The sequence below is a fragment of the Lissotriton helveticus genome, chromosome 2_1 (genome assembly GCF_964261635.1).
Source record: "Lissotriton helveticus chromosome 2_1, aLisHel1.1, whole genome shotgun sequence".
Lineage (NCBI taxonomy): Eukaryota > Metazoa > Chordata > Amphibia > Caudata > Salamandridae > Lissotriton > Lissotriton helveticus.
This window is the reverse complement of record NC_136059.1, coordinates 225,503,150-225,520,128: the sequence shown is the minus strand read 5'-3', so window position 1 is coordinate 225,520,128 and position 16,979 is coordinate 225,503,150. Positions and strand designations below refer to the sequence as shown.

General features: G+C 45.1%; 1 protein-coding gene across 2 annotated transcripts in view; it reads right to left on the bottom strand.

Annotated features, from left to right (window-relative positions):
* The window catches only part of PIK3C3 (phosphatidylinositol 3-kinase catalytic subunit type 3), an 875,540-nt gene that overhangs the window by 368,760 nt on the left and 489,801 nt on the right, over positions 1 to 16,979 (bottom strand). For both annotated transcript variants that reach the window (XM_078674734.1, XM_078674732.1), the window contains 3 exons: positions 16,069 to 16,138; positions 12,812 to 12,876; positions 11,499 to 11,583 (listed from right to left, as the gene is read on the bottom strand). In XM_078674734.1, the coding sequence (XP_078530860.1) occupies positions 11,499 to 11,583; positions 12,812 to 12,876; positions 16,069 to 16,138 (220 nt within the window). The remainder of the gene's footprint in view (positions 1 to 11,498; positions 11,584 to 12,811; positions 12,877 to 16,068; positions 16,139 to 16,979) is intronic.

Here is a 16,979-nt window from a genome sequence, read left to right as displayed (position 1 = left end):
GAACAGGTTAGAGGTGTGGGGCACGTAGGCCAAAATTGTGTATTTGTAAATTTGGGGGCACCGACCCTCGCCTGCTCAGGCAAATGTAAGTGGCATGAGAACGTGAAGTCCTCTATAGATTTCTCATTCAGTTTTACCTGAAATTTTGAAGGGCAACAAAGGCCTGCCTCTAGAGTAGTTCCAGTGACTTCAGGAGGCCCCAGCCCGGGATCGAATTTTGGAAGCCTACTAGGAATTGGAGTGGCCCTGACCAGGAGGCTTTTTGCCCTTGAGGATGTAAAGCTTTGCCTCGCGGTCCCTAATGGCATTTGGGTTCATTAAAGCACAGTCGCTCCAGGCCTTGGAATCATGGCCCGACCCCAGACACCACAGGCATACCTGGTGGAGATACGTCCCAGACATTTGTTTGCGACAGTCCTGACAGGGCTTGAAATCTGTCATTTTAGGGGTTGACATCCTTTGCACACTGCAAAAATGTGAGGTCCATGTCTCAGAGAGACACAAAGGAAGTTTCGAATCCGTATCTGGTGGCGTGGAAAAAAAAACAACTGGCATCAGCGTGCAAGCGTGGTAACTATAAGGGCCCCAAATGTCACTTACGGAGCAGAACGGCGTAAGTGATGAGCCACATGGACTCACCTTACGGTGCACTGAGGTTTAGCTGAAAAGATTCAGAATCAAGTCCGATGCCTGGGGAATATTCCAAAGGTGAGGACCATGCTGCTAGAAGTCTCTACCTGAAAGTAGAAATATATCTTAAACAACCCAAATAACAACTCGCAGTACACTGAAAGCTGAAGTTAAGGCTAGTTGAAGTCCAGGGAAGCCCAGAAAGTGTAAATACAAAGTCAAACACAGGTTAGAGCAGAGCTCGTCTGGACAGTAATAAAATATGTTTTTATTGGAAATGGCAATACATTTATAAGGCTAATACATTTGATTTTTATATGGTCTTTGCAGAGTTACATATTTGATATAAGAAAGTGTGCAAGACTGAGTGGATTTATTTGGTGTGGGTATATCAGCACCCTGGGGAACGGTTTTTGGTGTTTTAGTTTGTCAACCCTGTCTACTTGGTTCGAGGAGCTGCTCTCTTTTGTCAGTTTGGTTTGTCAGGCAACCATGGTGTCAACTACCAGCATAGAAGAATTATTGTACATTTTGTAGATGGGGTGTTATTTTCCAGAGTTAGGCTGATGTAGCGAGGCAGCTTATTCCATACATTGTCCTGGAAAATAAAATTTCAGTGGTGAACCTTTGCACACATTTGCATGCACGACAATATTGGATTAGTGTCTTTGAAACTACTTTGTTTACACATCCAGATACGCACAATATTATCACAATGCCTTGAACATCATGTACTAGGAATCTCTACGCACTAGGTACAAAAGTTGTCCTATCTTCATCTATGGGGCAACAGCGCAATCTACATATCCATAACATCACTAATCTAGCATGAACATCGCGAAGGCTGCTTTTTATTATAAATAAGTAATACGCATCCCAATAGATTGGTAGAGGAGGCACTTCTGCTGACACTGAAGGTCCTTGCATGGTGAGAAATCAACACGCACGGGTCTGAAAATCCGTGAGGGTTGTCCAACTCGAGACCAAGACGGGGGTCCTTCACTCTCTCTTATCAGGTAATGGGGTTGCATCATCCTTTGGGGGGATTCTTGGCTCTACACCATACACACTCTAGGTACCCTCAGAGTAGGGTCCGCATTGTAGGAGTACATTAGATTACCACATTGCATATATGCCTGCATATATATTCATCGCTTAAGCACCATGGTAGAAATGTATCTACTGTTTACTCTGTTGGTTCTTGTAATCTCCTTTATTTGCTTCGGTCTCCTAATCATTGCCGCACATGTATTCTATACAAGAATAACATTGCTTCAATAAATATATTGTAAATATCCCACTGTATATTCTGTATACTTCTCTGAGAGAACGCAAGCACGAATGACGGAGTAAAAGATTCTGTACTGTTTGCACGGTCCCCGAGTGATCAGGGTTGTCATGTTCAATGGTTCCCAGAAACTGTTCACTACCTGTAGGCTAGGCGGGCTTACAGTGGAACTGTGAGCTAGCTGGTCTATAGGCCAACATATTGTCCGGAACCAGTCTTGATACCAAGCCCTTAGTTTATGTTGCCCAAACAATGCGCAGATCCTACGGATTAGTAGGAACTATACAACAGGGGGGTGTGACTACGACGAGGGCCCATAGAGACGGATCCTCGCCAAGCCCCTCTGGTGTGACAGCCCTCCTGGCTGAGAACCCGGTCAAAGCGAGGAGGAGTGGACATTGATTGGTGGATCGAGTGAGGGGAACCTCTTCCCCCCCCCTCCAAGCTGAGACGAGCGTGGATCATCTGGTGCACAGGAATCCTGAAATTGGGTGCGTTTTTCGCGTCCTGGGGTCACCGTGCCTTTCCTCAAAATGGGGTCTGTCCTCGCGCTCGGCCACGAGGCGGTGTCGGCCCAGAGTCACTGTGGCGATTGCCGGGAGACTTAATGGAGAGAGGACTGTATAGTGTGGACCTCCATCCATTTGAACTATGCCATGTTTCCAGTGAGTCCGGAGGTGGCATGGATTCTTTAACTATGGTTGTGCGCAGTGTGCGGTGCCCAATAGCGCTGGGAGCGTGTTTCTCCCCATCTCCCTCGTCACGCAGAGAACAGGGCTCAGTGATGCATTCCAATTTAGCCTGGAGGCGGCCCATTTGGCTCCATACAGGATGCACCTCGGGGATTCCGCAATACCCCCTGTACCAGTGAAGTATATGCTCTCTACGGTGAAACTAGGGGTTCTGTGTAGTGGTTTCGGGAGGCCCCGCGGTATTCCTTATTTCTAGCCTGCATGATCTTGGCTGGAGTGGGCATGGTGCTACACAAGTCCTTTCTCTTGTGATGGTTTAGGTGCTGTTCACAAGGAGGGGCCCCTGAGAGTGAGCGTGGTTTCCTTGGGATGGGAGAGAGGTGTTGCTGAGGTCCTGGCGTGTCCAGCATTGAGTGCGTCGGGAGAGCAGATTGCTGTTCCAGGCTTATACTACCGCTTCTGAGCTCGCTGCTCCTGCCCCTGGCCTTGGAGGTGGATGATGTTAGGTTCATGACAATGTAGACTGGTTAATGCTTAGTCGGTCACGTTGTTTCATGGCTGGGGGACATAGGTGGAGGACCCTGGGACATTGAGATGTTGATTTTGCCTTATTGACACCTTGTGCAGTATGATAGATGTTGCGTTATTTCTCCTGGATGTGCTATTAAAGTGGCAATGGACCCTGAAGGCCCCCCCCCCCCAATCTTTCGTAGCCGCTACCTGGCATGCATCCTGATGACTGCTAAAAAGAACAACTACCCAAAAGCTCGAGCATTGTTGAGGTTCCCCAGCATTCTACTAAGCCCAGTGCTTAGGAATCGGTAGTGATACCAATGCTGGCTCCTTCCCAATCAATCGTTTCCGATGGGGAGGCTTTAGCGATCAAGGGGGATATTTGAGAAATAGTGAACGATTTCTGTAAGGAATTGGGGTAGATCAAGAAGGAGTTTCACACTTCAGTCACTAAACTGGACCAGAATCAGTAAATGGTCGATCATGGAGTTTGTTTTTCCTGGTTTGTGGGTTTTGCTGTGATGGAGGGAGGGAGGCAAGACCTGGCTTCTGCTGATTATGTAGTTGTTGTTGTAGATAACTTTTTTTATATTGGTATTGCTTTTCCCTTTCTGTTATATTTTTTGTTAATTGCTTTAATACTGCGGCAGGAGGCAGGGACCTGGGTTGTGTGGGGTGGTCCCATGTGGGTGTTTGCTTACTTTCCTTCCGGCTTTATCGCTCTCATGGCAGTTGACACACCGCTATGTTTTTGGCAATGTTCAGGACCTTAATTCCCCTTGTAAAGGCAAGGCATTTCTCAGCTGGCTGTTCTCCAGAGGGGCAGATGTGGTCCTGCTCAGGAAAACCACTTGTTGGCAAACGCTGCTTCCAGGCTCAAGTCACGCATTTGCCCCAGCAGTTTCATTCCTACACTTACCAAAACCAAAGGGTTGCGATTCTCATTCGGGTGGGTGTCCAACTGAGGGTGACCTACACATGTAGGGATAAAGGGGGGAGATGGATGATGATTCGTGTCTTATACGATATTACGTCCTACACCATAGGTTCCTTTTAAGGTCCCAATAACTACAAGGCTCCCTTCTGTGCGGCTTCGTTCCAGACTGTGGTGGCTGCCCCTTGTTATCAACTGATTTTGGGAGGGGACTGTAACGAGACTTTAGATCCAACCATGGATCACTCGACCTCCTCATGGAGAGTGTCCTATACTTCGCAGTCTTTGACTCAGGGCGTTACTGATTTGAATTTTGTGGATGATTGGAGTCATCTCTAACTCCACGATCAGGATTATTCTTACATCCCGAATGTACATAAATTATTCCTGCATCGATTTGTTTTAAATTTCTGCCGCCCTATTGTCTAAATTGGTTGGAGCAACTACTGAGTCCCAAGTTTTATCAGACCATGCTTCCATCACGTTGTCGCTTTCAACTGAGCCGCCATGGTTGTGATCATATCGACTATGGAAAATGAATGAGGTTGCTTTCAAGGATCCAGCCCTCCATTCTAATATTAAGGAGGCTTGAACGCTATTTTGCAGAGAACCTGACCAATGATCTTTCATTGGCCACGATCTTGGATGCTGCTAAGACAGTGATTTGAGGTGAGTTTATAGCACATACCATTGCCTTTTTACATTTTTATAAACTCCAACTGGTAGAATTAGAGGATAATATTGGAGACAGAACTCAAACAGACAATTTTGCGCCTTATTCATAGGAAGCTACGTAAAGCGAGGGGGGAGTTGAAGGCACTGCAGAACAAAGATACTGCATACAAACTATTGAAAACCAAACAATTCAACTATGAGAAAGGGAACAAGGCTGACAGGCTGCTATCATATAGAATTAGGCAAGCCCAAGCTAGGAACTATATTAAGGGGATTACGACAGAAGCAGGCTCTTTTGTGCGTTCTGATGAAGATGTATGTAAATGCCTTTGTGTCTTTTTATAGGGAACTGTACCAGGGGAGGCTTTAGACCCTGCTAAACAAGATGCTGGACTCCCTCATTAAGTACCTGCTGTAGAAAAGTGGGTTTCTGTTGCAGTAACCCACCCACCCCCACTTTTTGGCAGGTTTCTATTGCTCTTTGACTTGATGTGCCCTGGATCCCTGCCAGTCTGGCTCCTAGGGTATATGTTCCTTCCCAAAACTGTACCTTTCTATCCACAATTGGCACATCCTTGGCCACAGGTAAGCCCCTTGTAAAAGGTACCATGGGTATCAAGGGGACAGTGACCAGGGAAGAACTTCAAGGGCTGCAGCACTAATGGTGCCACCCTTAGGGGACCTGCACCTTAACACTCACACCCTGTCATTGCAGGCTCCGTGTTTTGGGGCAGAGAAAAGTGAAGAGTCAACATGGCACACATACGTATGCCATGCATCCAAACCACTGCCTTTGGCCTATGTAAGCCACCCCTCCAGCAGTGTGCACTAGACCACACGTAAAGGTTCAGTGTCTAAGTCCATTTTTAGACATTGTAAGTGCAGTAAAGCCATAAAGAGCATATGGTCTGGGAGTTGGTCATTACAAACTCCACAGCTCCATAATGGCTTCACTGAAAACTGGAAAGATTGGTAGAAAACTTCTCAGCACATTAAACCCACACTGATACCAGTATGGGACTTAGTATAAAATGCATGCAGAGATTTAGATTAGAGATGCCCCCTGAAAAACGAACAGCCCTAGTGTGGTTCCTGAATGGCTGCCAGCTATTTGCCACCACCAGACAGGTTTCTGGACCCCTAAGTAGAGGGCCTCTGCTCTCTGAGTCCAGGAACAAATTCCATCCTGGGCAGAGGTGCCCTTCCTCCTCCCCCAGGATAGGCTGTGTCCACAAAGGGGAAGCTTCAAAGGCCTGCCGCCTTTGTAAGCTGTCCACGCTTACACCAGTCCTGATCCCCACTTTGGATGGGAGATGGGAGAATCGTCAGGAAAACCAAAGTAGGAGGAGAGGTGTGCCCAGTTTTGCCAACGCCACCCCTCAGGTGGGGCAGGCAGGGGGAAGCACACATCTCAGTTTCTTCCATCTTGAAGATGAGGGGACACAGCCAATTAGAGAGAAGCTCATGCCCCCTCCCACTGAAGGATGGTATAATAGGGGATGTACTAACCCCAAGGAAGGGACCCACTGGCCCGACCTGCACACCCCTGTAATGCCCCTAAATTTAGTATTTAGAGGGACCCTGAAACTTGTCTCCCTAGATTCCTGCAACCTACGAATTAGGACGGAAGAAGTCGCACAGCAGAGGAGACTGCAGAGAAGAACTGACTTAGCCCTAGTGTTGCAGGGATTCTGCTCATGTACAGAACTATGCGCAGGAAACCAGGACCTCTGTGTATTGTGATGTACCAAAAACCCACCTCAGTGCCCAGAACCCCAATCCGACTAGCATCAGTGTCTCATTCGTTCTCCGTACTACAGCGAAGCTACCAATGATTAGACAACCCAGAACAAGCGACTTAGAAACCTCTCAGGAATAGTAGGAATCAAGAACACTCTTTTGTTTTTATTCTAATAAATGTCCACAACGTGAGTAATCAGAGACACGGTATCGTTTAAAATGTTTATTTCAACTACGTGCTCTAAGAAGCAGTATCTTTGCCAACATAAGTAAAAAGATGCATAAAATCAATACAATCAGCATTGTTACAATTCCATAAAATACAAAGGGAGAAATCATATTATAATGATAGTGGAACCAGGTCTATAGTGCCTTGTGTACCACCCTCCCATGGCTAGAAGCTATGTATTATAACAATAGAAGATCCCTAGGTTAAAACGGGGACCCTATACCTCCAAAGTCAGGTGAAGTGAATCGCATCCCAGATCAGCACAGCTCGATGGAAAGGTTTTTTCCAAGTGCTTGTCTCATGCATGCAATAAAATATTAAAAGCCCCCTAGTTTCAGAAATGAGCAGCTGTGTGTGTGATGTCTAGAGCTTAGGATGGTCACCCTGCATCAACAGCATACATTGTTATTTAACCTTGATCACTCTGTGCAGACTTGACGTCACAGTGAGAGTATAGAGATGTGAAAAACAGACTGTTCTCATGTGAAGGAAAGCAAGCAGGTAGTCTTAATAAAAACTGAGACATGTAGTGTTGTGCGCAAAAGCGGCAAAATGGCGTTTGGGCAACTAACTCACTTATGCTAACATAGCAATGTGTGCAGGCAGAACCGTATCCTCACTACACCAGCCCTACCGGACCGCCTGCAGTTACCATAGATCCTGCACCAAAAGTCTACAAGTCTTGCAGCCAGCAACCTCCAGAACCTCTGGGAGGACTGACGGCCTTCAACAAAGACTAGATCTCCTGCAAACAGCAACTTCGCTCTAAAGAAACTACAAAGAAAAGCTCTGAGCCTGTTGAGGATGACGAAACCCAACGCCTGGAACCACCAATGCATCTGTCGCCTACGGCCCGATTCCAAGTGATCCACCTGTCCCTGCGAGATCCCCAGCGCTACAGAGTCCAAGTCCTCCATGGGTGGATCACCCCAGGACTCGCCAACGTCACCTGCAACCTCTGCACACCAACCGCGAGTTGGCAGGTAAGGTGAACCTGGAGAAGAGAACCTGAGGTGCACCTAAGTCCCGAGCCCTCCAACTTACGTGCCCAGCTGTTGGTTCTTCAGGGAAGACTTACTGGACCGAACCTGCAGCTAAAATCCAAAACCAGGAACCTCCATAGGATTGCATTGAGCTCCTGACCCCTCCTAAGCACCCTGCATCCGGCCGCCCCTGCGCCACTGGTGGTGTGGACTTGGTGCTGACCTGGGACCACAATTGCCCTAACCTTAACCCTAGGAGCTTGGCTCCTGAGGCAGAGTGACCTGCCTATGAGCAGCCCCCAACCGAAGTACCTCCTAGCCCCATTAGCTAACACTGGCATCCTACACCCTGCACCCGGCCGCCCTAGTGCTGCTAGTGGTGAACCTTGAGGAACCTTGGTTCTAACCCCCAAAAACTGTTCCTGCAGGTCGTCTACTTACCTGCAAACCGATATTCTCCTTTTTTTCCACAGGTTTTGTTCAGAAAAATGTCTTGAATTGTTGTTTTGTGTGAAAGAAAAGAAACTATGCTTTCTCTTGTCGTACTTATCTGTAAGTGACAAAGTCTAGTGTAAGATACCTCAGCATATCACCTCAAGTACTCAAAGTAACTGAAAAGTAATCCAAGAGTAATCAATAGTAATCATTCTGTATTTTGAACTATTTTGAAAGTAATACAAACCAGTAAACGATTCCAATACAATGTAAAATTGCATTACTGTGTACAGCCTTGCATTTGAAAGCATTTCTTACTTACCTGTGCAAAGTGCCGCTTGGTTCTACAAAATAAAATATAAGTATACCTTTTTATACTTACCTAATTGGTCTGGATTTTGTCTCTGAGTGTGTACCACCAGCTTTGAATGAGTGAATACAATAAATGCTTAAAACACTCTCCTGATACGTTTCACTGTTCGTCCACACTACCACAAAGAGAGCTGTCAGTACTTGTCTAATCTGACCTCTGCTATACCTCTGAGGATTCTCTGGGCCTTACTTTGGTATAGTATATACAGAGCCAGCTTCCTACACCTAAAGCCCATAAAGTCCCAATGGATTCCCCAATTATTTTTTATAAGTCTTTCAGGGAGTTGCTCATCCCCATCTGACAAAGGTCTTTAATTCTTTCCTAGACAATGGATCAGTCACTTCAACTATGATGGAGTCCACCCTCTATGATACTAAAACCATCCAAACCCCAAATTAATGTGGGACGTACAGACCAATTACACACTCGAATAGAAACGTCAAGATATTTACTAAGTTTTTGGTAAGTCGTTTGCTGAGGATATGGCCCAACCTCTTATCCCCGCTCCAGAGTGGTTTCATACAAGATTGACAAACAGGAGATAATACTTGACACACAGTTAATGCCACTGAACAAGCCAAATGAGGTGGGGTACAGATGCTTTTCCTATCCTTGGATGTGTAGAAAGCATTCAATCGGCTGGACTGGTCCTTTTTGACCAAGGTCCTATCCATGACAAACGTGGGCCCACAGTTGAAGTCCTATATTTTGGCCAATTTTGTGTCAATATCCATGAAGATTAAGACGCAAGATATTCTGTCTGACTCGATTATGCTGTCCGGAGGCACCTGTCAAGGGTATCCCCTCTTCCCAGCGATTATTTGCCATTTATGTTGAACCTCTTATCCTGAAACTCCAAGCGAATCTCAATGTGTGAGGGCTCCCCTTGGGTGACACACAACCGAAAATCACCATGTTTGCTGATGATACTGACCCTGGTTCTTCTCGAATACACTCTAAGCCACGTTGAAAACCTTTAGGGAGGTTTCAGCATTTCAAATTAATTACAAAAAATCACTCAGTATGGGGCTAGGTCCTGTGTCGTCTTTTCAACACAATGTTGATTTCAGAGGTGTTGCTTGGACCTTTACTGACTTTCAATATTTAGGGGTGTCCATTCTGAGCGTTTCATCAGATATTTTTCTTTTTAATGTCCCGTCACTTTTGGACGTTCTTTTCAAAGACCTCTATAGATGGGGTTAGCTAGAGATTTCTTGGATGGGTAGATTCAACTGCCTTAAAATGAATTTCTTGCAGAGTTTCCTCTATGTTGTCAGGGTTTTTCCGCTTCAGATACCAAAGACGGTAGTTGTGTTGATCCAAAGGAAGCTATGGTCATTTATAAAGAAAGCAAACCTTCCAGGGTGGCCGAGGCAGTTTTGTGGCGTTCTTTGTGGGAGGACGGGCTCGAGGTCCTAAATGCAGCCCATTATATTATGGCTGCCCAGCTTGCCCCGGCTTTAGATTGGATCTGTGCTTCTGCTAGGCCCTGGGTACAAATGGAACAGTTTGTGAGTCGAATCCCACTTAAACATTAGCTGTGGCTGCTGCTCTGCAGCCTCTCCTCTGCCAGCACATTGTTATCCTCTGCCTTGTGTACTCAACATCACTGGAGGCAAGCTGTCCATACTAGTCAGTTCAAGCTATACCCATCCCCACACACTTCGGTTCTGGGTAATCTGGATTTCCCCCCAGCTACGTTGGATGGACGGTTCCGCAAGTGGGAAACCGGGGCCTAACTCACTCTTCACAAATTATATGCTGACAGGATATCCCCAGATAAGAGATCAGTGTGCGACCAACTTTCCACTACACCATACAGATCTGAATAGAGCTACTCAGTTGATCCACTGGGCTCACCAGACTGCCACCCTTCAGGAAGCTACACGGGAGACACATTTGTTAGTTGAAATTCTCAGTGGCGGAAACAAAAATAAAGTGATTTCACATTTTTATAGGGCACTAGAGTGCACTCAAGATGTAACCAGGCTTTTTTATACGATGAGTGACTGATCTGCGCATTGAGATCAATGAGAGGAACTGGGGTGCCATCTGCCAGCAGGCGGCTCAGTCCCCCATGTGCATCCAATACAGGGAGAGTGCTTACAATTTACTGCTGCGCTGGAATTTCACCCCGGCCCGGCTGCCTCACATGATGGGTTTGAGCTATAGTTGTTGGCGGGAATGCAAGGCTCGTGGCACATATTTTTACTTGTGGGGGGAATATCTGATGATCTCCAACTTATGGAAACATGTTTCGTCAAATTTCTGAAACCCTACCGATCATGCTCACCCTGACCCCCTACAGACACTCTTTGGAGCCCCAGACGAACAGAGACTTTACCCACTTAATCTCCCTTCGGGTAAAGCGATTACCCACTGTCTGGTGGCAGCATGCTTGGTGATTGCTTTTCGTTGGAAACGCCCAGAATTCCCAACTATGCCATTGTGATGGACTAAGATTTGGGAGATTGACACTATGGAGTGCATGACTGCAAATGGGAGAGACACAAAGTTGCATTTTGACAAAATATGGAACCCCTTTTAAACCTTTGTGAAGAATAATTCTAGGGGTCAGATACATGTGCACCCACTGGGTTTGGTAGCCTTTGCAGGTCTTGTTGATCGAGACGGGGTGGAGCTGGTCTGATAATGTGTCTGTCTGGGTTTCCTGTTCCCCCCTGCTGGGAGGTGGTTTGACCAGGGATCACTGCACATACTCATTGTTATATTATGGTTTTCATGGCCTATTTTATGCTTTCTAATGATCGCTCCTGGTGGGAACACATATTGTTAATGTTTGTGTAATGTGCTTATTTTCTTTGCTGAAAACTGGCAAAATATAGCTGTTAAAATAAAAATCCAGATCCAATTTGGCACTTGGGAGAGATTCATGAGGCGAGGAATCTGATGAATTATGCCATCATGTACTCTTTAAGAGGAGGACTAGTTACCTTGAAAATTACACCACATTAAAAACACACACAAATACTTGAAATAACTTACCACAGCTTTTCACATATGTGTCCATAACCTCTGCACTTATCCCATAAGGTCCCTTTTCACTTGGCGCATGTTTTCTAAAAAAATTCTAGAGAAGAAAAACATGACACAAAGGACTTTAGAGCATGCATGATGAAATGGGTTTGAGATTATCTATGTACACTGGCAGGCCATTTAAGAGACAGAGGTGACATTCACAAGCAGACAGCAATAGGGAGGGATAAATCAAATCTTGACAGGTACAGCAGGATTGAAAATGTTTCCACACATGAGGTAATGTCCACATCAGTCTCCTGTACTGGATCAAACTCTTCACTCTAACTACCGCCTACTGGTTTCACTGCACATCGTCTTGTCCTACTGCACTATATAATGCAGACAATGCCATACACACTAATACAGTGCACCTGATTGAATGCTAATGCAAGTACGATCACATCAACACTGCATCCAGGCATCCGCTGCAGCTCCTACCTGCAGCATCCATACATTTACAAACCTTCATTCATCATATGCATGCATTTATTCATCAAATGCACGGCTATTAAGTCTCATTCATCACATAAGCACATCAAGAAGTCACATTGCCTGACTGAAAAACATACCTTCTGCAGCAGCGCATGTTTCATCCACAGCTGCCAAAGCTCAATCCTGCTTTAAGAGGGGACTCCTCATGGCTCAGAATCCAGGAAAAAACACTTCACTTTCTTTGCCACCAGCCTTTAAAGAATGTGTTCCTACACCTGAGAAGGGCAACCTCACTCCTGACACTGAAGACAACAAATATTTTCTCCATTTCCTTCCCAGCATTCTGAGCTGCTCACACAGGCAATCAGCCAACGAGCACAGAAAATAAGGACAGATGAATCACATGATGCTAAGACCTTCCATTCCTCTGACCCCATCACCAGGCGTTTAAAGGAAGTAACTGTGATGCCTAGACAGCAGGAACTGTGAAAGGAGGGAAAAAGGAGCGAGGAAAAATCTGCTAGAGTTTTCAATCTCCCTATGTTTAATGGCAGGCTATATTTAATGAAGACATTCCACCCCATTGAGTGGGATGTTTAAATGGCTTCATACCAATCATGAGAGGCCAGCTTCTGTGTCTTCAGCTCAGACCAATACAGCTTGAATGAGTCTTTAATGTCTATTGGGCTTTGAGGGTAGACATACTTAATATTGTTTTTGATTAGTCAAACCTCCACAAGGTGAGAGTGCAATCTCTAAGAGACGAAACTTTATAATATTAACTCACTCAATTTAAGAGTAATTATTATATCATCGAATTAATGAAGTGTGCAATGCAACACTTTTACCTGTATGCTTCCTTCCGTGGCAAGAACTTCAGCTACAGGCACGGATGGAATGAACTGCATAAAACCTGAAAAGAAAAAGTAACATTTGTTTACTCCAAATGGGAATTTTAAATTTATGTCTTACATTTAACAGCAATTAAAATTCATACAACCACAAGACAAACATGCAGAACAAAATTAATCAAAATGGTTACTATAAGATGTCAGATTTCATTCTTCCTTTTAACTAACCCGTAAAGCTGGATAATGTATTGGGAGAAACTGGGTTATTGGTTGACTGAGGTGTGAGCCCTGGGCAAGCAGCAACCACAATCCTTGGCACCTGTGATCAATCCTCTTGAAGCTTGGCACATAGCAGTCAGGCTTAACTTAAAGGCAATGTGTAAAGTATTTGTGCCACACTTCAAACAGCAAAAAGGTAAAACACCACATAAAAGGGATCCCACAACAAGTTAGAAAAATAGAGCTTTGTTTACTGAAATAAACAAGACCAAAACAACAAAAATCCAATACGTAGAGCCAAAGATTGCAATTTTATAGATATAGGTGAAAAAAGGGTTAAAAGGCACAAAGTACCACTTGTGGCTATCGGTCCGTGCCAGACAGGGATAAAGTCACAAGTTCAGGCCTACCACGATGGAGCACCTGGCCGGTTACAGGGACCAAGTTAGGCCTGCGGAACAAAATACCTTAAATCCTGGTTTGTGAGCTTTCTGAGGATCTGTGTTGAAGACACCCCATGCAGCCGAAGCGAGGCATCGGTTCCGCAATGCGACGGGCTGCAGTCCGAGGGCCTGCAGTGTCAAGGATCCTGTTGACTGGGCTTTTGAAGCAAAGTCTGGAACTGTCGTCAAGGCTGCCATCGATGAGGGTTAAAGCGGACGTGGCAAAGAGCTGCAATGAGGGTCTTTGCAACGGGTCCAATCCACGCAGCAGCCGAGAAGCGCAGGCTCTGCTCATGGTTGACCACACAGCAGAGGAGATGCGTAATTCGGCTAGAGACAGAAACAATGGCAAAGCACCTTAATCCCACTTTTAAGGGTCCAGGACTAGGGTGGCAACACTTGGCAGGGTAGACTCACAGATGGCAGAGTCCAGGTGCAGATGTGAGGTTGTTGAATGCCTTTTATACCCCTGAGGCTTCAGATCAGGAGGCCAGTCAACTAGCCCTTGGAGTCACTCTAGGATCCAGAGATGCAGTTACAGTCTTTCACAATCCAGCAGAGCGGCAGTGCTTGTAGCAGCACAGCAATCCTGCTTCCTGGCAGAGTATTCACAGGTCCAGAAGTGTACCTAAAAGTTGGTGTCAGAGTTCCAGTATTTACACACAGGTGTGCCTTTGAAGTGCGGAGAAACTTTTGAGGTGCACAGGTGCCCCTCCTACCTAGCACTGGCTCCAGACTAACTACAGTTTGTCTCCATTGTGTGGAGACAGGATATAGCCTATTCAAGTGTAAGTGGGACTGGGCCCAGCTCCTCCCTTCCACCCTGCCAATGAACAACCATCCACTCACACCTAAGCTCCCATTGTGAGTGGCTGTCTAGGAGGAATATACAAAGTCCAACTGTCAACCACACCCAGTGATGTGACCCACAGACACCAAATGGCTAAGGAAAGAAAATACCAACTTTCTTAAAGTGGTATTTTCAGAATTGTAATTTATAATCAGACTTCACTATGCATTAGGATTTTAAATTGAGATACAAGAGACACCAAACATGAGGAGGCTACCTGTTTCCATATCGAAATTACACTTATAAAATGTAATAACTTAATTCCAAAGTTATTCTCTGGAAGAGGACGGCCTTGCAGTAGTGAAGAACGAATGTAAGAGTTTTTCACTATCAGGACATTTAAAGCTTAAAAGTACATGACCAACTTTTTAAATACACTGCACCCTACCTTGGGGTTGTACAGGGCAGAGCTTAATTGAAGCAGGTAGTTCCTGGCGCTCTGTACCGGCACTTAATTGTCAACACCGGCACATATGACATGCCACCACATAGTGGCACTGATATTCTAATTTTGTGATGAGCACAGTTGTTTAGTAATTCAACATACACTAAAGATGACTAATACCTGACCGCCCAAGCAACTCTTATAGCTTTAGTTGGCCTGGAATAGTCTGAATTTTCACACTTGTAGGGTCTGATGGTTAGTACTTGTGTTGGTATTTTTTATGGAAGCAATGGCAGGGACAATTGGTGGTGCAAGCTTTAGTCGCCTCTTTACGAGGGCCCTGGCACTTTTTAAAACTAATTAAGCACTGGTCCAGGCCTACCTTCGGGGTGAATTTATGTATTAAAGGGTAGGTTTGGGCCTGGAAAAAGGTTTATTTTGGCATGTCAAAATAGCAGTTTAAAACTGCACAAACACAGGTTTTGCAATGACAAGCCTACGACATGTTCATAGTGCTACTTAGGTGGGTGGCACAATCAGTGCAGCAGGCCAACTAGTAGCATTTAATTTACAGGCCCTTGGCACAGGTAGGAATGTTTTACTATGGTTTTGCAAGTAAATTAAATATGCCAATTGGGTATAAGTCAATTAAGCATGTTGTAAGGAGAGAGCACAAACACTTTACCACTGGTTAGTATAGGTAAGGTGTGCAGAGTCCTAAGGCCAGCTAAAGTGAAGTCAGCAAAAACAGGTCTGAAGGCAAAACATTTAGGTTTTATTTTTAGCTTAGTCACTGTGAACTCTTTTACAGTTACTATCAATTACATATAATGCAAGAGCCTTGTTTGAAGAGGAAAACACAAATTTATTGTGAGGGCTATTCCATCCTTACAAAAAATATTACATATTGTTTAATAATTTTAAAAAATCCATGCAATTTTCTGGCCCAGACAGCAAATTAATCCGATACAAACAGCACAGTCACAAGTGCCTAGAAGTGGGTTTTGGCAAATAAATGTGATCATGAAAAATACACTGGTGATTTTAAAAAAATGGAAACAACCTCCATACCTACAATTCAAATGAATGTAGAGTAGAATATGTTGAAACATGCGTGTTGCTATTTCGACCCCATGTCCAACATGTGCTGGGTTCATCAATAGAATGGACTATTAGGGTTACTTGATTCTGAGAGAATAGTCTGCATACCGCAGGAAGTAAAAGTGTACAAGAGGTATATGTAGGGGGCATGAGATGCTGGTCAGTCACTCCTTGATACATCACACCAAGCTGAAAGAACATCACTCCGCGTATACAATCTAAGCTTTTAATTGGCTGCAGGTATGTTTTAGCTTACCGTGTTTGGTACTGGTAGCCAGAACCTTGTACGGAGTCAATTTCAGGTCCAGATTCTCTTTACGTAACAGCTGCAGTAGAAAGAAGAGGCAGAGGCAGAAAAAGCAGGATATAAGTTCAACAACTTTTAAGATCTACATGTCTCAAGAAAAACCTTATGAGCCCTGGTACCAGTCCATCACTTAAGCCCAACTCAAAGCTGGTATGGCTGTGTTGAAGGGTTCTATGATCTGGCCTTTACTGGAGAAAGGAAAATGCTACTTACCAGTATGCATCTGTTCTTGGCATGTAGAGCTGCAGAGTAGTACACTGTGCATTAGATCGCCACCTGGTGTTGGGCTCGGATGATTGCAGGTTGTTGTCTTCTTGGAAGAAGTCTTTGTTAGTCCCGATAGGTGACTCCTCCCTTGGACAATACTGCGCATGGGCACCGGCTCCATCCTCAGATTGTTTTTCGCCATGATGGGAAATGATGGAGTCAGTAGAAGTAAAGAAAGAAGGATGTCCATGTGTATGCATCTAAGTAAGATGAAAACTGGAACGGATACAAGTCCCGGGGAGGCGAGAGGGCGTGTACTACTCTGCAGCTCTACATGCCAAGAACAGATGCATACTGGTAAGTAGCATTTTCCGTTCGAGGCATATGAGCTGCAGATAGTACACTGTGCATCGATTGTGCAGCAGTATCCCCTCTAGCGGTGGTCAACTGTATCCATTGCAGGCGTTTGAAAGAGAGTTTTAAGGACAGCTTGGCCTAATGCAGCTTGCTGCTTGGCTTGCACATCAACACAATAGTGTTTAGTGAAGGTGTATGGTGTAGACAATGTTGCTGCCTTGCATATGTCCTCTAGTGGTATATTTCCTTAGAAAGCCATAGAGGCATGGGAGAGGCGGAAAAGCGTACGCAAATCT